Consider the following 22015-nt stretch of genomic DNA (forward strand, 5'->3'; position numbering starts at 1 on the left):
CTCGAGGCCCTTTCCCTTGATGAACTATCGCTTTTAAAATAAGAGTCTTATGAGTGCCAATTCTACATTGACAGTTGATTATGAGTGGTTTAATGCCATTTTGGGATGCCCCTTGCTCAAAAATTTTAATCTTAAATTATGCACAAACTTATAAATTAGGAGTCACCTGCCCAAACCTGACCAAGAGCTGTGCAAATTCAGCACCCTCAAATGTCACAGTATTGAATTTGTGGACAATGGGTGTAATACAAGTGAGGTTAATAAACAACTGAATGAGAAAATGGATTCATCAGGACAATAACCATTATATGTATCAGGGCAATAATAATCATTATATTTAGTTCTTCTATTTTCTAAGGGAGCCTGCTTGCTTTTTTGCCTTTTGTTTTCGTATATAAATATTTGCAATAACAGGGGCTTCCCCTAATGTTTTCGCTTTAAAAAAATCACTATATGTATCTCCTTGGTCAAGATCATTAATGAAATTTAATTTACATATATACATCGTAATGGAGAAGTACCCATGGAGGATGGAACTATTGTTAAGTAATGGCAATTAGCCTTAAGCCATATGCTAAGATAAAGCTTCCACAGCAGCTATCTCTAGTGCACTGTGCACGTGACTAAACCACTGGATAGTCCCAGGATCCCACTTTACATTTCAATAACTGGTAAATTCTGCAGAAGGGGCATTATTGTTCTACCATCCAAAGGAACAGCATTCAGAGCCCAAACGAAAAATGACAAGGGAGAAGAGGACAATACCAAAAGATTGGTGGCAAGCTGCCGTAAAGACAATACCAAATGATAAAAGAGGACACTTCAATGGATTATGCATCTACGTCGTGTGGAATTTGTGGAACGAAAGGAATCGACTGATTTTCCAAAATGATAGCTCCACGTCTGTATTGGTTGCACTACGTACAAAAGAGGACTTTGATCAACGACAACGTGCTTTTCAAAACTAGTTTAGTTTTGGGGGCTTTCATCTTGTTTTTTCGTTTCTTTGCGGGATGGCCCTCTCAAGAGCTTGTGGTTGTCCTGTAGCCTGTTGAGGCGTGTCTGCCATTGAGGCAAAACTTTCTATTTTCCTTACTTCAATGCAAGGCCTCCCGCCACTTTCTTTAAAAAAAACAAGGGAGATGAGATATAACATATAGATAGAACTTAGACACAGAGGATTATGGCGGCATCATGGTGATGAAAGGTAAGTCAAAATAAGGCAATAAACAAATTAGTTTTCAATTCTACATGATTGTATAAACCCAAATAATTTTCTACTATGACATTCTGTAGTCCCTAAGGCTTAGCCAGTTAGCCTTACATGTTTTTTTTTTTTAATTTCCTATTATGACATTCAAACAAAGTAAAGTAGAAAAATATAAAAACGTAAAGTAAAAAAAACATGTGTTATGGTAAGTCGAGCATGTACCAAGAGATAAGTATGTGTTATATCAAAGAACCTGACAAACCCAACTTTCCAACAACTATTGGAGCAGTTTGTAGTCATCCAGGATTCCAGAGACGGTGATAAAATCTTCCAAGATGACTATGGAGATAAACTGTGGATCAAGACCTGCAATGAGAATAAACTAAATATGTGATCGATCATATGTCCGTCCCATGGTATAATTCTCAAAATTGGATTCATTTTTTTGGGGGAACACTTTGGCTGAAACTAGTAAAAAGGAGAAGAGGCATGTTAAAAACACGATACATTTTCTTGTTAGGAAAACCGGCGGTGGTTACGTTACACATTTTCTAGTGCCTTTTGTAATGTGTCCATTTTCTGATAGGCCTAAACACTGCAACATTGTAGATCTTGTTTCTCTAATAAAGTTGTGACTGCCTGATCAGACTGTATACATAATAGTCTCAATCATTCTTCCCCCCTTTACAACGTGGATGTACTAATTTGAAAAACTAAAATTCAAGCATATAAATTTCCATTAACTTCATCCATGGGTTAGCATCATCAACAAGCCTCTGTGAGTGTAAATATCGTATCATCTTTGTCACATACATGTTGAAGACTGGCTGATGTGGATAGACAAGCCCGGAGCTCATTCATTATGTTCTCGAAATTGGAGCCGCAGTTGCTCCTAATCCATTTTAGGTGCTCAATTAATGGCCATCTCTACTTTTTTTTGAAAGATCCGATTGCCCGGCTTATCATCGACTAAGAAGAGAGAGTTTTCGGGGACCAGGTGACCCCCACTTACAGCAGACCGCTGTAGTGGTTGAGAGCTCGAAGCTAAGTACTCAAAAAACACACGATCTAAAAGGGGCCTGAGACGGTCAGCCATGGACCAAAGAGCCTGTTCTCTGGTTGGTTTCTGGGCTGATAAGTCCGATTGGTGTTGATTTGTTGTGAGAGAAACATACTGTTGACTGACTGATAAGCTCTGGCTGAAACCAACAAGCGAAAAGGCTTAAAGAGAGCAAACATCTCGACTTCCATGGATGCTGCATTTGCGTGCGTCTTGATTCTCTCAATACAACTGCATTACGTTGTTTCCAGATGCACCACAAGGTGAGAATGGCTAGGGAGTGCGCAGCCTTGGTGCCTTCTCTGATGACAGCCATGAACCAGCCTTCGCAATCTGACCCATCAGTCCATTGTGGCGGCCACAAATTTTGGCAGCCACTCCACGCTGCAACCAAACTGATTGGTGTGTCAATTCAAGTTGGCAACATTACACATAACACTCAGTGCTGCTTTTGCGATACCCATTGTCCAAAAGCACCCTAAAAATTAATCTCCCACATTTCTTCGCCCTAGCTAGCTGCTTTAATTTTGCAAAGACTCTCACAAAGGTGCGCAAGCATCTCATCTAGGCGCAGTACACACTACACAGGCATCCTTTCTAGGCGCAGTGCAATCCCGAGCAGTGCTTCCGATTTTGGCCTCGTTCGCTTAACTAAAAAAATAAACCAAAATATTGTTCTAGCTAATTTTAACTGAAAAAACAAACTGAAAAAAGACGAATTATAAGAAAAGTGAACAGGACCAAGAATCACAAGACAAGATCCACCTTCCTTGGCGGACAATCAGTAAGCCCGTGGGTCGTGGTTCTGGTGCGCACCACCACTACCAGCCCGTATTGGCGTATCGACACTTCCGTGCGGACCTTGCGTGTGAGCCTGTGAGGCCTCAGTTTATTGGGCTGCATCAGCCTACCCCGCTGGCTCGAAACTTTGGTGGACTCGGAGTGGTAAATCCAATAATTTGGGCTCCGCTTTCACATCCACTGATCAACTACAGCCAACAGAAATTTTTTATTTCTAAAATATGCTACACTAGCTACTGGATAGATTGAGGCAATTTATTCACACCCATACGTAGTACACCTCCCAAAAATTATAACCTTTTTCATATAGTCATATATGTAGATAAAACTCATATAATCTCCTACAACTAAAAAGAACAAAGCGTGGACATCTTTTGGTGCGACATTTATTTTGGTTCGTCCGTCTGCCCACCCCGTGCGATACCCCACGCGATAGAAAAAGAAACTGTCATCCCTGTAATCCCCGCCTGCTTTGAAGGAAACAAATCGATCACCTGATGCCACATGCATGGAAGGAAACAATAATCATACATAGAAGGAAACAATCATGCATGAAAGGAAACAATAATCATGCATGGAAGGAAACAATTATGCATGAATGGAAACAATAATCATTTACTATTTTTTTCAAATAGTGGTCTTTATTTCGGAGCTCTTCATGCAGTTTAATAATGGCTGGGGAGTTAGGCTTGCGAGAACTTACTCTTAATTGGGTTGCGAGCTAGGGATGTAGCACTTCAATGGGTGTCTTGGTTGAGTTCTATAATTGCCAAAAATTGATGATGCTGATAAGATTGACAATCCTGTAACTCTGTAGTACCTTTCTTTTTTCAAAAAAAAGGAGAGCAAATGCTACTTATGGTCGAATCCATGTTCTTTTTGTTGTTTTGATTTGATGTCCACAGCCCACAGCCCACATGTTAACTTCAGATGTGTTTGTAAAGAATCAAAAGGAGTTGGCCTAATGCCAATCTTTCTTGTCATCTTTTTTATTCTATATATGTATATTAGGTAGCATGTCCGTGCGTTGCTACGGGATAACTAATAATTTATACTAAAAACACATGGATCGCACGATAAGATAACAATACTGTAAAAATTAAATACCAACGTTAAAGTGACATTTAATCCAAAAAGCAAAGTTTATGAATTTAACACAGTCACGGAGTGCGCGGCGTCGCAAGCTCACAAACTCTACTTTATAGACCTTTCCGTGATGCGGCTAAGATAATGTTTTATATTGGCAGGAAGAAATCTCTTATATCCATTTCTTTCATTATAATCCGTTCATCTGGACAATGTTTGAGGTGAGGACACGGTTACAGTTTTTAGTAGCTTTGCGATATTGTTCGAAGTTATGAGATGATTGATGTCTTGCAATGATCATTTCATTAATTTAGTTTTCTATTTATGTTTAATTGTTTATTCAGTCTATTTTATAGGCACGCCGGTAGATAATGGATGACAAAATTCAAGCATCCATAATTTATCTCTTTGACTTTGAGCATGAGTTTTGTTTTTATTTTTTAATTGATATATTGTCCTTTTGTTTTTACCGTAGCGCGTTAGCACAGGCATGCATGAAAAATGAAGATGTCTTTACACTGCATAAATCTTTCAAGAAGATCATGCATAGATTATTATTGTATTGGATATTATATATACAATCACATAAATATTCTAATTAAACTACAAAATTTTGAATTAGGATATGAGGTAAGACATGCAAACAGATATTTCAAAACTACCTGTAGAGTCCAAAGAACTTAATAAATAAATCCTTCTGGAGGCAATGCAAATTCTCTCTAATCTTTCATTTGGTGTAGTTAGTGTTATCATAATACCCACATATATTCATGGAAAATAAATCATGGACAAAACGTGGACACTTTTTGGTGTGACATTCCAACATGGGTCCATCGTCCTGCCAATATCCTTAAGGTAGATCACATAAAGAATGAGAGTCCCTCTATGAGATTGCTCGCAAGAGACTCAAACTTATATCTGATCATGGTAATGTTGAATTGCTTTACATCAAAAGCGTCAGCAATGACAAATAGGGACATAAGTTTTAGTATGCATAGTGGAGAAAACTCAACCTTGGCCTTCTCAGCAGCTTTTTTGAGCCTTTACAGTGTTAACATATCCTTACTCAAATAGTCAAGAGGTGCACCATAAATTTATGCACCACTAAAAAAAGTTTCACCATTGGTTGCCTTGACATGAAAATATGTCGAAATTAAGAATTACAACACCTAATTCAACATCTTGGAACACACACTCAAGTGGATACCTTATTCTATAATATATGTCTGTGTGAAATAGTCCTAAAGCCACACATATTTATATGGTGAGTATAACATACTTTGTTTTAAAAATTTATGAGAGATTTTTTAAGACACATTATTATCCATGTGACAGGCACTAATATTTACATATATACTTGAACCTGTGTATATAGGATTATATAGAGATGCAGCAGAACTTATTCATGGATTTATTGGCGCATGAAAGAAATGGATATCCAAGAATTCTTTCTGCCGATATAAAATATTATTTTAGCCATATCACGAAAAAATCTATATAGTAGAGTTTGTGAGCCTGCGACGCCGCGCTCTCCGTGACTGTGTTAATTTCACGAACTTTGCTTTTTGAATTAAATGTCACTTTAACATCGGTATTTAATTTAACAGTATTGTTATCTTATCGTGTGATTCATGTGTTTTTAGTACAAAAGATTTAGTTGTCCCGTATCAACATACGGGCACGCTACCTAGTAGTTGTATTAAAGGATGAAAATCTACAACATTATAGTTCACATCATTTCCGTTTGAATAATCGTTTTAATGTTTAGATCTAGAAATGTAGATCTGAATATTATATCAATTTTGTAGATACAAAAGTTATAGATCGCTTCTTTCTCTACAACTTTCATATAATTTTATCTTCATTTAAGTTCATACTTAATAAAAGTATTGTTTTTCTATGATGAGCCGAGAGAAAAGAAGATTCCGCCAACTGAACCGGGCGGCAGTAGTGTAGTTTTGTATTTTTTCGTATTTGGACAAAATATTTACATAGAAAACAAATTTAAAAAATATAGAAATAAACGGCAATGTTAGCGCCCAGACGTCTAGATCGATGCCCGCGCTCGGACTAGCACGCTCTAGTCCGACCTGCATTTCGCGCGCCCACGCGGGACCCACACCGCCAGACCACGCGTAGGGACCGCTCGCGCCCCCTTCTGCTTCTCACGCATATTGCAACATATGCAACAGCAGATCTACTTTCGCAACATACAGATAAAAACACTTGCAATATATATTTGAAACAGGTGAAACACTTGCAACATACGTTGCAAAACACCCAGAAAAACTTGAAAACACGTGTGTAGCCATTGTAAACAAATGTAAACATCAAGATAAAACGCTTGCAACATACGTATGAAAACACTTGAAACACTTGCGCGGGCGCGCGTGCGCGCGCGCGCACACACACACACACACACACACACACACACACACACATATATATATATATATATATATATATATATATATATATATATATATATATATATATATATATATATATATATGCAACATCCCGATCTAGTTTTGCAACATACAAATGAAAAACTTGCAACATACGTGTGAAAGAGATAAAACATTTACAACATACACTTGAAACATACGTGTATAGCCCATTGCAACATGTGCAATATCCCGATCTACTTTTGCAACATCCTTATGAAACAATTACAATATACCTCTAAAACATCTGAAACATTTGAAATATACACTTGCAACATGCATCGTATCTCGGTACGGCCTCCTCTGTTGTCTGCATCGGGGCATCGTAGCCGTAGCGGGAGATGAGGCCAGAGGGCTTCCGCACCAGGGCACGACGCTTCTCCTTGTGCAGCGGCCTTAGTGGCTAGCTGGCGGCCGAGGGAGCGGTCGCCACGTGTGCAGGCGACGCGGGCCGCAAAGCAGAAGCCGCATAGCGGAGCGCCGAAGTGTATCAGGGGAAGGAGCAGCGTGGGGTGACCGTCAACGGCGGAGCGGGTCACAGAGCAGGAGCAACGGGGTGGGCGACAGAGGAGGAGCAGGCGGGGTCACCGTCGACATGCGGAGCAAAGTGGAGCATGTCTCTCGTCTTCTTCTCCTTTCCTTATCCAACTGGCGTAACGAAAGAGACGGACACAGATACCTAATAAAAAACGAGTGAGCGTAGAGGATGGGTTTATTGGGATGGTATATAAGTTCAGGAAGGGGCGTTCGGACGGACAGACGCCCTGGTGGACTGCCTTCCTAGTGTTCTCGAAGGCCTTAAACAAAAATAATATAAAATGAGCAATTAAGGGCAAAGTCGTTGCTCTAAGCTCGACCAAAAGTATAATATGCGTGTATTTATTTGAGCATAACTTTTGGATAAAAAAAATATTGGGCGCACGTATGTACACCCATGTACTGTTACAATGCTAGAACGTAGGACAGATCGATCCTCCTAAGTGTAGGGTCTGTTTGGAACGAAGGAATCCAAAACACAGGGATAGGAAAAAACATAGAAATAAGGTATGATGAAAAGTGAAAAACTACGGGATTTTAAAACATAGGAATAGAAAATTTAGGCTGTTTGGAACACAGGAATTTATAAATATAGGAATTGTAACATGTTATCTTCTTATCTGCTCTCCTGCTCGTCGATCTTTTACTTTAGCAGGTGTACTGTATTCATTAACTACATCCATTCTCTCTCCTGGATGTTGTTATCTTCTTATCTGCTCTCTCTATCCAAAGCGGGAAGAGCGCATGCAGCCATGATAAGCGCCAGAGAGATTTCCATTGGTTCTGACCGGATGCTTTTTTCCTGTGAAATGCTCGTAGCTCGTTTCCTTTCCTCCGGAACGGAAATCTCCTTTCCCTTGTTCCAAACGCACCCACGTACTTCCTTTCCTTAGGAACGGCGCCCTCAAAAAAACCGGCAAAAATCCTACCCCATCCAAACAGGCCCGTAGTGCAGTGTAATTAATTTAAGAAGAAAAACTCACGCGAAAGCGACCACTGTTGTCTTGTTCCCACTTTATTTTCTCGATCTATCTTAGATCGAAAGAAATCCAACCGCGACCGCGTGCTTATCTAGAGCAAAGACAAAAGCAGGACTCTGTATGCCGTGGCGGACGGCAAGTGATTGTTTGGGCGGAAGGGGAAGCGAATGGAAGCAGTCGCCAGTCCGTTTTGCACGAATCCAAGCAAGCAAACATCTACTAGTCTAGTATCACTCACGACTTGTTTCACGGTACGCAGCAGTGCTCAGCCTCGGCATATTTACACCGAAAACCGAACCGAAATCTCGGTTTTTCGATCTTCGGTTTCGGTTTCAGAATCTGTGAGCTTCGGTCTTCGGCTTCGGTTTCGGTTTCCATGTGCAACCGAACCGAAGCACCGAGCAACCATGGGCGGATCTAAGGGTATTCCCCAGTATTCCCGGGAATACCCAACTTTTTTTTTTGGATACTTTCATGTATATATGTGTATGTATTTATATATAAATGTATATGTTGCAATATTCTGCACTATTTTCGTTGATTGCAGCCCGACAAATGAACGGCCTTTCGGTCTGCTTTCCAAACTTCCACCTTCCCAGACTAGCCCACTTTGTGGGATACCTATGGATTCAATTATTTTTACGTGGAAGTGGGAATACAAAGTTTGGAATTCTGACTCCGCCACTGCGAGCAACCGATCAGCTTTCAGCAGCGTGCACGGAAGTAGCCAACGCAGCAGCTGAGCAGCATGCGGCAGGCCGGCAGCCCAGCCCAGTAAGGCCCAAGGAGGTAGCCCAGCCCCAGTTGCCTCACCAAAGACACAACCAGTTAAGCACGCGCCAGCACCACTCGTTGTCTGTGCCCCTCCTAAGCCTATCCCGATTGGAGCCACGGAGGGAACACCCGGCAGCAGCGGCACCGACGCAGTGGCGACCGGCGACGGCGCGACACGCCGGAGGCCGGAGGGGGATGGAGGTGGGACGGGGGCCTCGGATGTGGGACGGGGGCGGCAGGATGACGGCGGAGCGGCACGAGCGCGGCAATGGAGCGTCGCGGCCGTGGACTTCGAACGCCTGTGCTTCCATCGGTTTGTTCGGTTAAAAACCGAAGAACCAAACTAAAAACCGAAACAGAACTCCTCGGTTTGTGACTTCCTGAGTAACCGATCGGTCTGTAGTCTCTGGAAACCGAAATTTTCAAGAACCGAATAAACCGAACCGAACACTCGACTAAGCAGTGACGACGTCGCCTTCCTAGCTATAGCAGTCATCAGTCGTCCTCGATAAAGCATAGGAACAGTCACGGTGTCGTGCCATTTCGTATACTAGCATTAGTTAACAACGAGAGGCTAGGAAACGTGATTTGCACACTAAGGCCAGTTTCAATGGGGAGGTCATGGGAGTGTCATGTACATTAATTAGGGTGACACATCAGCACCAGAGCAATTTTTACATGAAACGAGGAGGAGAGAGAACAAGTTCGTTTCATGGCCACGACACTCGCGAGCTCGGTTTCCAACCACTCGGTAATCGCACGACACCCGCACTGAGGGGGAAGAGTTTCATCACCGATCCCGTGCTCCACGCGCGAAGATGCGATCCTTCCCGCCCGATTCCCCAGCCGCGCACGCGATTCCTCTCGCCTCCCGCGCGATTTCTTCTTCCTCCTTCCCTGCGCGCCAATCTCCTTCCCGTGCGCGCCTTGTTCTCCTTCCCCATCCCGCCCTGGCCGCTAGATCCAGCGCCATGGATCCTAGTCGTAGCTCCGGACGGCGAGGCAGAGGAGGGAAAGGGGGCGGAGGCAGTCGCCTTGGAATGAAGACGGCGTTCTCTCCTACGCCGCCGGCTTCTCCGGCTTCTTCATTTTCTCCTCCGCCACCGCCTACTTTCCCCTCTGCGCCGCCGGCCCCTCCATCTTCTTCCCCTGCGCCGGCCCCTCCATCTTCTTCCCCTGCGCCAGCCCCTACCGCGTCGTCTTCATCCCCACCGCAAGGAGTAGGAGTGCCGCCGAGGCCAACGCAAGGAGTAGCATTGGGTGCCATGCCCCCAAATTTTCCATATGCACAAGGAAACCAGCAAGCCCCAAATCTATGGTATGTGTTGATTTTGATGCCTGTAATTAGTTGATTTTGATGCCTAGAAGTAGTTGATTTTGATGCCTGCAAGTGTTTGAACTGATAGTGATTTGTTTGATCTCTACAATTTAATCTGCAATTTGTATGATATATCGTTTGTGTGCTCTGTTAAATGTTATTGAGCCTTCATGCTACTATGTTATCTTTTGTTACTGCAACTCAGAGCATGTGTAGATCTGATTTATTTGGATTCAAATGTCCAAGACTTGGTTTAGAGTTAAACTGAATCTCTCAGACATCTTTGAAAGTGACTGAATTTTTATATTCAAGTAGGTACCTACTATAGCACACACATATGCATATGAAAGTGACTGAATTTTTCTGTACAGGACATACAGTCTGACAGTTTAATCACTGTTTTGGGCATCAATTCCTTACTAGACAGGAACTACATGCTATATATAGCGTTATATAATAGTAAAGCATGTACTTTCTCTTTATGTGCAATATGTCTTACTGCTTTGAGGAGGACTTAACTTGTTTTTGGAAATGTCAGGTCGGTTTATCCACCAGGTGGTTTTACGAATTTCCTTCAACGACCACAGTATCCGCCGCACCCACACATGCAAGGAGAAAATTTTCATTTTGTTGGCCAGACCATGAGCTTCAACCCAATATCCCCACCAGCACCACCAAGTGCCCATGGAACAGTAACATCCCAAACTGTGAAACGAGGCACTTCAGCAAAGGAGACGGTGAATATTGACATTGAGGAAGGGGAGAATAGTGAGGCAAACAGGGCAGTAAAGAAAAGATATTGGACTCATGACGAGGAAACGAGACTGGTAATCACTGATCAATTTTTTCTTTTTCTTTTTGTAGGCCAGTGTTTTTTATTTTTCTGTCTGCAACCTGACTGTAGTGGGGTCAAGTCATCTACTGACTTCTCTTGAAAGGGAACAGCCGCTTCAAAGTGATTTGCATGATTGTATCTAGCCATTGATATTCATTACGTATGCACCTCTAAGTATGTGCAAGGAGGCAAGCCCGAGTAATTGGGGCTGTCAAACATAGTGTATTCCATCAATCAAATTAAACATCACATCCCCAAAGTAAAGCTATTTAACAAATAAATGTATTCACCATTTAACAAATAAATTTATTTTTCTTTTTATAGGTCAGTGTTTGGTACAATACTTCATTTGTTCATACTTTTTATTTCGTATTTTGTAGGCCAGTGCTTGGTTGAATGTTTCGAAAGACCCAATTAGGGGTAATGACCAGAAATATGATACATTTTGGAAGAAAATCACTGAGGAGTTTAACAGGAAAGGGAATGGGAAGCGTAGAAGGGAACTAAACCAACTGAAGGTTCACTGGTCACGCCTGAAGTCATCGATCACTGATTTCAATGACGCTTGGACTAAGATAACTCAAATGCATACAAGCGGATACTCCGATGACATGCTAGAGGAAGAGGCACAGAAGATATATGAAAACAGGTTTGGAAAGCGTTTTTCGTTGGTGCATTGGTGGAAGATATTGAAAGAGGAGCCCAAATGGTGTGCACAGTTTGAGGAAAAAGAGAAAGACAAGACTAACATAGTTGATGTTCCAGAAGAACAGTCACGTCCCATTGGTAGAGAAGCAGCGAAGGCTGAGCGCAGTGGAAAGCGCAAGAAGGATAATGTTATGGAAGGAATTGTCATCCTTGGGGACAACATTGAGAAAATTATCAAGGTGCAGTAAGATCGGAAGGTTGAGCGCGAAAAGGTCACGGAAGCACAGATTCAGATATCAAATGCAAATTTGAAGGCAGCAAAAGAGCAAAAGGAAGCAAAGATGTTTGAGGTCTACAATTCCCTACTTAATCAACATACAAGTCACATGTCTGAAGATCAAAAGGCTAGCCGAGACAAGGCATTACGCAAGCTTGAGGAAAAGTTGTTTGCTGACTAAGGTTAGTTCTCAAATCTGTCTACTCCACAGCCTGAATGCTACTGCACAGCACTTTAGTGTGAATGCAGCACTTTAGTTCATTAATCTGTCTAGACAGCACTATATATGTGAAAGTAGTTTCCTTGATGAATCTAGTACTTTAGTTCACTTTAGTTCATTAATCTATCTAGACAACACTATATCAGTTAAATAGATGTGTAAGAAACATACTGTGTCGACAAGGTAGCACTCTTAGTTTTTCTCAAACACTGTAGTCTTCCAAGCAAATGGCGCATGTTGCTGATGTACAGTTGTCTTCTTGCACTTTTGTGAAAATAAGACTTGGCATTGCTTTAACTAATTGACTGCTCATTCCATATAACTGCTATGGTAAAAAAAATGATGTCTGAATCATTACTTGAAACAAGGATGCCGTTGTCTTCATTGTCATATACTACAGCAGCCTTGAATCCAGCATTCTGTGCATTTCTAACTTTGTCATCGAATTGGCATCTGCCTCTTATAACCAATGCAAATGGTGAGACAGAGCCTTTGATCGCTTTTGTCATCAAATTTGCCAAAGCAAGCAAAGATGTTTCAGGTTTAATGTTGTACTATATTTATCAATATCTAGTAGACGCATGGCAGTTTCACATCTAGTGGCAATGCAGCTCTATGTACGTGTGAATGCAGCCCTATGTACGTGTGAGTGCTGCACTTGGTAGGCAGTTTCACATCTAGTGGACGCACATGACCCTATATATAGACAGGAAGGCCTTCTCTCTTTTTCTCACACGAAGGCCTTCTCTCTTTCTTTTCTTCTGGCATCGAGTTCTATAGATTCTAGTGCACAGCTTTGAGGTAACTTGTCATCTTTGAACTTTCTGCGTTGTCTCTTTTCCTCACCTCTTGTATTCACTTTTTTTTCTCTTATGCAAAGATGTCTGAGGAAAATGACAACCTTGATGGAAGTCAAAATCCTCTAAACTCGTTGGATGAGTTCCTTGCTGAGGGTCAGATCATAGATGATGTTCTCAATGAAGCCACGGTGGTCATACAGTCCACCATCGAAGGTCTTCAAAAACAGGCTTCTGACCATCGATACAATCCGAGGAAGCACATCAAGAGGCCACGAGAGGAAGCACATCAAAAACTAGAGAATGATTATTTCTCAGAAAATCCTCTTTACCCTTACAATATTTTTCGTCGAAGATTTCGTATGTCTAGGCCACTTTTTCAACGCATCGTTGATGCCTTGGGCCATTGGTCTGATTATTTTACTCAGAGGGTCGATGCTGTTAATCAGCAAGGGCTCAGTCCACTACAGAAGTGTACTGCAGCTATTCGCCAATTGGCTACTGGTAGTTGTGCAGATGAACTAGATGAGTACTTGAAGATAGGAGAGACTACTGCAATGGAGGCGTTGAAGAATTTTGTCAAAGGTGTTAGAGAAGTATTTGGTGAGAGATATCTGAGGCGCCCTACTATGGAAGATACTGAACGTCTACTCAAACTTGGTGAGAAACGAGGTTTTCCTGGAATGTTTGGCAGCATTGACTGCATGCATTGGCAATGGGAAAGATGCCCAAATGCATGGAAGGGTCAGTTCACTCGGGGTGATCAGAAAGTGCCGACGTTGATTCTTGAAGCTGTGGCATCACATGATCTTTGGATTTGGCATGTGTTCTTTGGAGTAGCGGGTTCTAACAATGATATTAATGTTTTGAATCAGTCTACTGTATTTATCAATGAGCTAAAAGGACAAGCTCCTAGAGTTCAGTACATGGTAAATGGGAATCAACACAACATTGGGTATTTTCTTGCTGATGGAATATACCCTGAATGGGCAGTCTTTGTTAAGTCAATACGACTCCCTATCACTGAGAAGGAGAAGAAGTATGCAGAAGAACAAGAAGGGGCAAGAAAGCATATCGAGAGAGCCTTTGGTGTATTGCAGCGTCGATTTTGCATCTTAAAACGACCAGCTCGTCTATATGACCGTGCTGTACTCCGTGATGTCGTGCTAGCTTGCATCATACTTCACAATATGATAGTTGAAGATGAGAAGGAACCAGACATTATTGAAGAAAATCTAGATCTAAATGTGCCTCCTAGTTCATCAACCGTTCAAGAACCGGAATTCTCTCCGGATCAAGATGTTCCGTTAGAGAGAGCTTTAGAAAAAGATACTACTATTCGAGATCGATCGGCTCATCGCCGACTTAAGGATGATTTGGTAGAACATATTTGGAATAAGTTTGTTGGTCGTGCACATACATCTGGTACTTTGTGACTATCTTTTGCATTATTGGTTATCTATTGTAGTTAGTTATCTAACCTTAAAAATTTAACTGCACTTCATTTGTATTTTATATGTGATATTTGTGATATGATCCTGCACTACTGAATTCTTCTGAGAGCTCATGCTGAACTGTTTTTTTTGTTTCTGCAGGATGAAATCAAGGCTGAAGGCTGACGGCTATCTGATCCTGCACTCTATCTGATCCTGCAGTACCCAAGGTTAACTGTCTTGTGAGAAGAACCAGTGAGAGGTCGTTTGCAAGGCTGAAGGCTATCTAATTTTTTTCTATTTATCTAAGTTTATTACTATCTTTAGTTCTAGTGCATGCTTGAAGGCTATCTGAATTTTGTTTCTATCTTAGTTTACTATCTTTAGTTCCAGTGCATGCCGAACTGCTTTATGCGAATGCTGAAGTCTTGCTACTCGTCGTATGTTATCTATGACTATCTTCAGCATATCTATGGTTTAATAGGATATATGATCATTTTGATGCTTGTCATTCTATTAACAGAATGCTTGTTCAGAGTACCTGGGGTGCAGTTATCTCTCTTGTCGAACTGATGGTTGGTCAACTGGTGCTGGTATGTGCATCCGATTGAATCTGTGTCTTTTTTGTTCACCGTCTCAGTGATGGTTGGTGCTGCCGGCCGGAATGTTTGCTGCTATTTAACTGATGGTTGTTGCCGAGTAGAAATGGCTACACGATTATAGAGTGCATATGATCCCAACAAACTGTAGCAATTAAATGCTTTTCTTAGCCTTGGAAACATCAAAGTGAAACGCTGCATTGTTGGGGTTGTTTCATGGATGGTTTCATTTGAGTCTTGATGACGTTTTAATTTTGGAAATTGTGCAATGACACTGGCCATTGAGACTGGCCTAATCCTGTCAAGATTAGCGGACGCCAACCGACAGCATCCCGTGGCAGTTCAAGTAGTCGACCTTCTAAGGCCAAGAGACACCGTAAAATTCTATATGCAGTCCGATTTTGAGTTTTGGGGCAAAAAAAAACGCCTCCAACAGTATCGCTACGTTTGATTTCCACAGTGCCGAGTCCTCTATTCCGGTTTTGTAGGTCGATAGAATTGGCGAGGAGGCGCCGCTCGCCATCCGCCTCCACCCCGGCCATTCGTGTCTGCATGACTGCGTCCGATTTTGACGGAAAAAATCTTATCCTTTAACATGATCCAATCAAATATAGACGGCCGCTGAACTTTTGAAGAGACTATTGCGGTGTTTCAATTATTTGGAAGGCTATCTATTTTACATATCCTCTAAATTATAGTTTTTAAAGATCTATTTTAGAGAGTCTCTCGGAGATGCTCTAACGTGCTTGCTAATTGCAATGCTATAGGATAAACAAAGGCCACAAGCTGAGGAGTTAACAGTTACTCCCTCCGTCCCACAGAACATGTAATCATGTCCCAAAATTCTTGTAATTCTATAGTTCAGGTTATCTTTTCAGATGGATCCATCAATAAAAAAACATTATATTTTTGGAAAACCAACCCATCCTATGTTGTACTTTGAACGAAGAAGGATGTAGAACAGGCACATACGTAATTTCACACTTTTATTAAACTTAAAAAAAATGAGATTTACGTGTTTCGTGGCAGGGAGGGAGTACCGTCGATCCCGTCTGTCACTTACGTACCGAGGAGTGGTCAACACCAACACACGAGCTAGGAAGATTTTGGGGATATAGATAGAAAAGGTGAGCCGGGGCCGAGCTGGACACCTGAGCCGCTCACGCCGGTGGGTCATGGGTGGGTCGTCCTCGTCCCGTGCCGGGAAGTCCGGTCCAGGTCCGCGGGGACGCCAATGGAAAACGGAGCGGAGGGCCTGTCCGACGCACGGTGACGTGTCCCCGGCGGCCATGCCGTGCCAGCCTCTTATCCCTATCCGATCCGCGGGACCACCCCAACCAGACGTGCGCACGCGGCGCCGGCGTAGCGTATCCAGCCGCGCCACCTTTCCCACCCACCCCACGGCCCACCGCCAGGCACGCACGCGACGCGAGGCAGCATGGGGAGCAGCGGGCGCGGCCGTGTCAGACACGCTGGAAATGGACCAAGCGTCGTGTCGTGACGTGCCGCGCGCCCTGCCTGCAGCAGGCTGCTGCCGCGAGCCGGCGACCGCGAGGGCGAGGGGGGCGTGCTGCGCGGCACCTATACGCATCGTGTTGGGTTTTTTTTTTCTTGACAAATTGCTGGGTTGGGTCCTTGCGAATGGTGGTGGGCCGTACCAAACTGACGGCTGCTGCCCACAGGGACGCCTCCGCGGCAGCTGGTTTCGCCCAGCCAGCACCGGTGGGTGGGTAGCCGGCTAGCCGCCACGCATCGCCGTCAGTTATCTTATCCGCCCATGTCCATATCTCGCGCGGATGAAATAGCGACTCGATGCGATGGACTGCTAGTTACCCCAAAAAATAATCACATCCATCCATGGTACTTGGAGTAAAAAAACGCTAGTAGCCCTTGCACGGCAGGAGCAAAGGAAAAAAAAAACAGGCGGTATCAAAAGATGGCAATCCGCTGTTGCACGTGGCCCACCGGATAACGTTTCCCAAATGGAAGCGACTACCGGCACTAGTGCTGCTGTAACATCAGCATTACTACGTGATGATCTTATCCTCTCGGGCCTTTTTCCCATCTCCCTTACACGTCAGCAGCAGCACTCACTCCCACGTTACTCTATTCCACGCTCTCCTTGGGTCCACGGAATGGATATTACTCCATCCCCGCCTGCTATAAAAGGCGCGCCACATCTCCATCCCCGCCTCCATTCCATTGCATTGCATTCCATTCCATTCCCATCCAATTCAGATCCAGATCCGGCACTCCACGTCACAAGCAGCACTCCGTTCTCCGTTCCGTTCCATCCAGACCCTGCAGTGCACTACTAGTGCAGAACGAGGATGCTGGCCATCTTCCAGAAGCAGGTGGCGCACGCGCCGCAGGAGCTCAACAGCCCCCGGAGCGGCGGCGCGTCGTCCAACAACAAGCCCCGGAACCCCGACGAGATCCTGCGCGACTTCCACGCCGCGCACCCTACCGACGCCTTCTCCACCTCCTTCGGCGGCGGCGCCGCGCTCGCCTGCGTCGGCCCCACCTCCGCCTCCGCCTCCTCCGGCGGCTACCAGCGGATGTTCTGCGGCCTGGACGACATCTACTGCGTCTTCCTGGGGCGGCTCGACAACCTGAGCGGCCTGATCCGGCAGTACGGCCTGTGCGGGCGGTCCACCAACGAGGCGCTGCTGGTCATCGAGGCCTACCGCACGCTGCGCGACCGCGGGCCGTACCCGGCCGACCAGGTCGTCAAGGACCTTGCCGGCGCCTTCGCCTTCGTCGTCTTCGACAACCGCTCCGGCGCCGTGTTCGCCGCGCTGGGCGGGAACGACGGTGGCGACTCCGTGCCGCTGTACTGGGGCGTGGCGGCGGACGGGTCCGCGGTCATCAGCGACGACCGCGACGTGGTGAAGCGCGGGTGCGGCAAGTCGTACGCGCCCTTCCCCGCGGGCTGCATGTTCCACAGCGAGGGCGGGCTCAAGAGCTTCGAGCACCCCATGAACAGGCTCAAGGCCATGCCACGCGTCGACAGCGAGGGCGCCATGTGCGGCGCCACCTTCAAGGTCGATACCTTCACCAAGATCAACTCCATGCCGCGCGTCGGCAGCGCCACCAACTGGGCCGCCGCCTGGGACGACGCCATCTAGGACGACATGTCCACGGCTCTGCTCTGCTCACCAACCAAACCATGTCCCATGTCTGCACTGCAACCTCCTCTGCCCAGCCCTCTCTCCCGTTCGCCGTTGCCCCTGTCCGTGGTCTTTCTACCTAGTTCCAAGCACAAGTCAAGACTTGCATCCATCCATTTTCTGAAACCAGCTAGAGGGCTCCATCATTCCGACTGGGCCAGTGCTAGTGCTACAGAGAAACAGGATGGAAGAGTCTACCTTGTTACTAGAACTTTGTTTTCTTTTTCCCTGTTTCCTGCCTTTTCCTTATCCTGGCATTTGTACATTAGTTTCTCCAGTGCTTGTGGCTTGTGGACTTGGCTTCAACATGATGAATAAGAAAGAGTTTGCTTCAGAACTTTGCTAATTAAGCTCCGGGACTGTGGAGCATCGCTATTGTCTGTTCCGACAAAAATGAAATACAGGTTCTGTTAGTTGGTTGACTAAGGCCTGTTCGATTCATATCTAACATTGCCACCTCGGAACACGTCACATTTTCTTCGCCTCGGCTAGATGGCGCATGCCACGACATGCATGGCAGCCCGGAGAGCCGATCTGGTTCTCTTGTGACAGCAAGGAGAATCTCGCTGATACACAAGTAATTCTTGTGCTTAGCATATGTGAGCTCACATACACACTACAGGCAGGAGCATGACCGGAGCAGCGCTTGCGGATGCCCAGGGTGGTGGGAATGGTGTGCTTGGGCCTGTGCGTGTTAACGTAAGAGGAGCAGTTGATGGACTTGCTGGTATTGGGAGAGGGAACTCAAATGTAATGTGCCTGCTGCAGCTTGGGCTCCTACGCGTTACGTCTTCTCCCGTGTCCCTTACGGGCTCGGTTCAAGAAATGGTCAGCAATTTGCCAAGGACGAATCAGCACCCGCAATGGAGACATTTCAGCAGATGGTCTGACTGCATTGGTTAATCTTAGCCAAGAAAACCACGCTGGTCATCAGCAGGCAGAAAATCTACGTGAGTCAGGCATGCAGACAAGATATTGTAGTGTTTCATCCGTTACCACTCCAGGTGGTTCATCTGTCCAGATGCAGGAGTCAAAGGAGCATGAACTTGGGTCAGATCGGGAAACTGCAGAGGATGCAACCATATCATTAGACATGAAAACACTACTTAGTCATTTTCCATTCATTCCGCTTTGGGTAAGACTACTGATATATCTGTTTCTGCGGTTCTATCATCAAAAAGCAGTATAGGACCCCTCATCGAACAGTATGTTATGTTGTTTACCTGACTGCAAGTAATATCTTTGAAGTCACTTTTCCCCCCGAGAGTTTACTTTTGGATTACCTGTTGGATGATTCCTTGTTGATAGTCTGCCAATGAACGAAAAAAGAAATCAGAAATTTCAAGATAAAAATTGATAAGACTAATCAACCAAAATATGTCTGACATTTATCGTATATGGGATGTGGTTCCTTGTTTCTTTTTTTTTTTTGAAACTTAAACATGGCTCTAAGGCCTCATATTATGAACAACTAGCTCAGCTGAATCGTGAGCTACTGCAACATTTACAAAGTTTGGAAATTCCACCTCCCAGGCATGGCATTGCCCCGGGTTCCAACTTCTAGCACAGACAGCTAATTCATGCGCAACATTATTACATTGGCGAGATACATTGAAGATATTTGAAACAACAAAATGCTCAACTAACAGCTCTCTAATCTCGCTTTAAAGATCAACCCACTTGGACAAAGGTTCCTTGACGTAGACCGGATCGCATTTGTCAGCAAGCTTGAATCAGTTTCCAGCACAATGTGTGAAATCCCGTGATGTCTCGCCACCTCCAGCGCTTTCAGGCAAGCAACAGACTCCTCCATCAGAGCATCGAGAGCATGCCCCTCATTGCCTGCTCCTGCTAAGACACCCTCCCCTTGGCAGTCCAGAGCAATGAAGCCCCAGGACCCAATCTTCGACGATGGGCAATAAGCCCCATCAAAGTTGATCTTCAGCCAATCACCCTCGGGAGCTTTCCAGGCATTGTTTCTGCTGATCACCGTTCTAATCTCCACGCCTTTTCTCTGATCCTCTAACATGGCGAGTACGTCTCTGATCACCACTGAGCACGACAGTTGTTGCTCCCCAGGATTCACTTTGTTTCTCATACCCCACCATCTCCATAGTAGCAGAAATATTTTGGAATTCAGATCCTGTTCGAAGATCGACACCTTCGACGAACTCCCTCGAGTTTTCCTTTGCTAGCAGTATTCCCCGTATATGTTCTAAATTCAGATTCCTCCAGCATTGCAGCACGCCTTTGCACTTCAAAAAACAGTGGCCTCCTCCTCCATCAAACCTCAGACAAATCGGGCACCTTGTATCTAGATGAGAGGGTTGAGTTCGAGGATGTGCAGAGTCTTGCTGATGGTCAGGTGAAACATTCGGCTGAAGTATTTTATGCAGGCTCTCTGTGGAAGGTTAGCTGTGTTGTCTTAAATCTATCCATTCTTCTAATGGCCTACCAGTTAAGTACTGTAATCGGTATACACATTGATAATTAGTGGGCTGAGTCACTGTCTCATGGACAGACAGGTTGCACCCAAATGATCAGCAGACTCCAATGTGCATCCCTGCGCTCTATGGCAATTCAGAACCCGATTTAACTGTCTTTTTTTTAACGTCAGTTAAGGTAGAAAAAGAATAGTTTCAAGTACAGAAGCCGATTTAACTGTCACCTGCATTCTCCTCTGCATTCCTTCTCACCACACGGTCACAAACACCATAAAGGACGTAAACTCTGACCCGAACATCTTCAGAGAGTGTCCACAGAGCTGCCGACGCGATCCTCTGCTAATTGCTGCACACCAATTGGTATCATTGTGACTCTCAACTTAACTGCCAAAACTAATGAATTAGGCTTGCACCACGTTCACCAACGCAACATGAAAGCAAAATGCATAAAACACACATACATACATACTCATGGCGAGTTGCAGAAAACGCGAGTTGCATATAGTGGATGAAGCCTGTGACCTGGGCCAAAACCATGAAACACCAAGAGCACGCCCAGAGGTGGCTGACGCATCCTTGACTGCTGCAAGCCGACTCGCACCCGCACGCCGCCGCCGCATCCTTGCCTGTTGCAAGCCGACTCGCGCTGCCTGCCTCAAGCCGCCTCGCGCCCGCACGCCGCCGCCTCCCCAGTCCCCTCTCAATCGCCCCCTCCCCGAAAGGCCGAAACCTTGCTAGCGACTAGCCGATCGTCATCGCAAAGGCCCAGCCAGGTCGGTGCGACGGTAATTTCTCCCTCCAGAATCCAACGGAAACAGAGAACAAAAACCTCCCGCTGCGCCGCGCGGGTGTTCGACGGAATTCCTCGCTGCACCTCCCCCACCGAATACCGGCCACCGCCTCCTCCATCCTGCCCGTCCCCTCTCCTTCTCTCCCCAAGACACCGAATAAAAGCAGAGCCCCCCCTCTCGCTAGGCTCGCACATCCAATTTGCCCGCATACCTTCCATGCATGCCTTTCAATGTTCTGCATGCACTGAAATATATAAGTCTGCCTTTTCCATCTAACCAACGTTCAATTGCTGCCATTGCAGAGTATCGTCAGAGCGGACGACATCATCACTGGAGATGCTGATTTGGCGGAGAGGGCCGGCAAAACGACGGGCAAAAGACCTACTAAGCTGGTGCGCAAGCGCGCTCCATTCTCTTTGCGCGGATCTCACTGGGGTCGCCGAGATGTAGGGATGAATGAACAAGAAAACAGGGCTTACGCGTTGATCTGTATGGTGTCCTTGCTGAGGGTGTGACTTTGTCACGGTGAGGGTGGTGCATGGTCTGATGGATGATGACATACGATGTTATGAGCAGGAGCATTTTCAG

At 45.0% G+C, this 22015-nt stretch overlaps 2 protein-coding genes and 2 pseudogenes across 2 annotated transcripts; all 4 read left to right on the top strand.

Annotated features, from left to right (window-relative positions):
- The first annotated feature begins 11431 nt into the window (after nt 1-11431).
- On the top strand, nt 11432-12313 carry LOC136492544 (glutathione S-transferase T3-like; annotated as a pseudogene).
- Nucleotides 12314-12938: 625 nt separating this feature from the next.
- Nucleotides 12939-14622, top strand: LOC136494213 (protein ALP1-like). The gene is made up of 2 exons (XM_066490381.1): nt 12939-12994; nt 13074-14622. The coding sequence occupies exon 2, from the start codon at nt 13074-13076 to the stop codon at nt 14424-14426; it is 1353 nt and encodes a 450-aa protein (XP_066346478.1). The 5' UTR covers nt 12939-12994; the 3' UTR covers nt 14427-14622.
- Nucleotides 14623-17219: 2597 nt separating this feature from the next.
- LOC136494215 (stem-specific protein TSJT1-like) lies at nt 17220-18550 on the top strand. The gene has a single exon (XM_066490382.1). It carries the CDS (start codon nt 17353-17355, stop codon nt 18148-18150), a length of 798 nt encoding a protein of 265 aa, XP_066346479.1. The 5' UTR covers nt 17220-17352; the 3' UTR covers nt 18151-18550.
- A 35-nt stretch (nt 18551-18585) lies between these two features.
- Nucleotides 18586-19381, top strand: LOC136492545 (uncharacterized; annotated as a pseudogene).
- Nucleotides 19382-22015: the final 2634 nt, after the last annotated feature.

This window comes from Miscanthus floridulus, chromosome 11, assembly GCF_019320115.1.
Source record: "Miscanthus floridulus cultivar M001 chromosome 11, ASM1932011v1, whole genome shotgun sequence".
In the NCBI taxonomy this organism is placed as follows: domain Eukaryota; kingdom Viridiplantae; phylum Streptophyta; class Magnoliopsida; order Poales; family Poaceae; genus Miscanthus; species Miscanthus floridulus.

What these genes read in the sequence shown, in the direction of transcription:
- LOC136494215 (XM_066490382.1), top strand. Translation starts at nt 17,353, where the DNA reads ATGCTGGCCATCTTCCAGAAGCAGGTGGCGCACGCGCCGCAGGAGCTC.
- LOC136494213 (XM_066490381.1), top strand. Translation starts at nt 13,074, where the DNA reads ATGTCTGAGGAAAATGACAACCTTGATGGAAGTCAAAATCCTCTAAAC.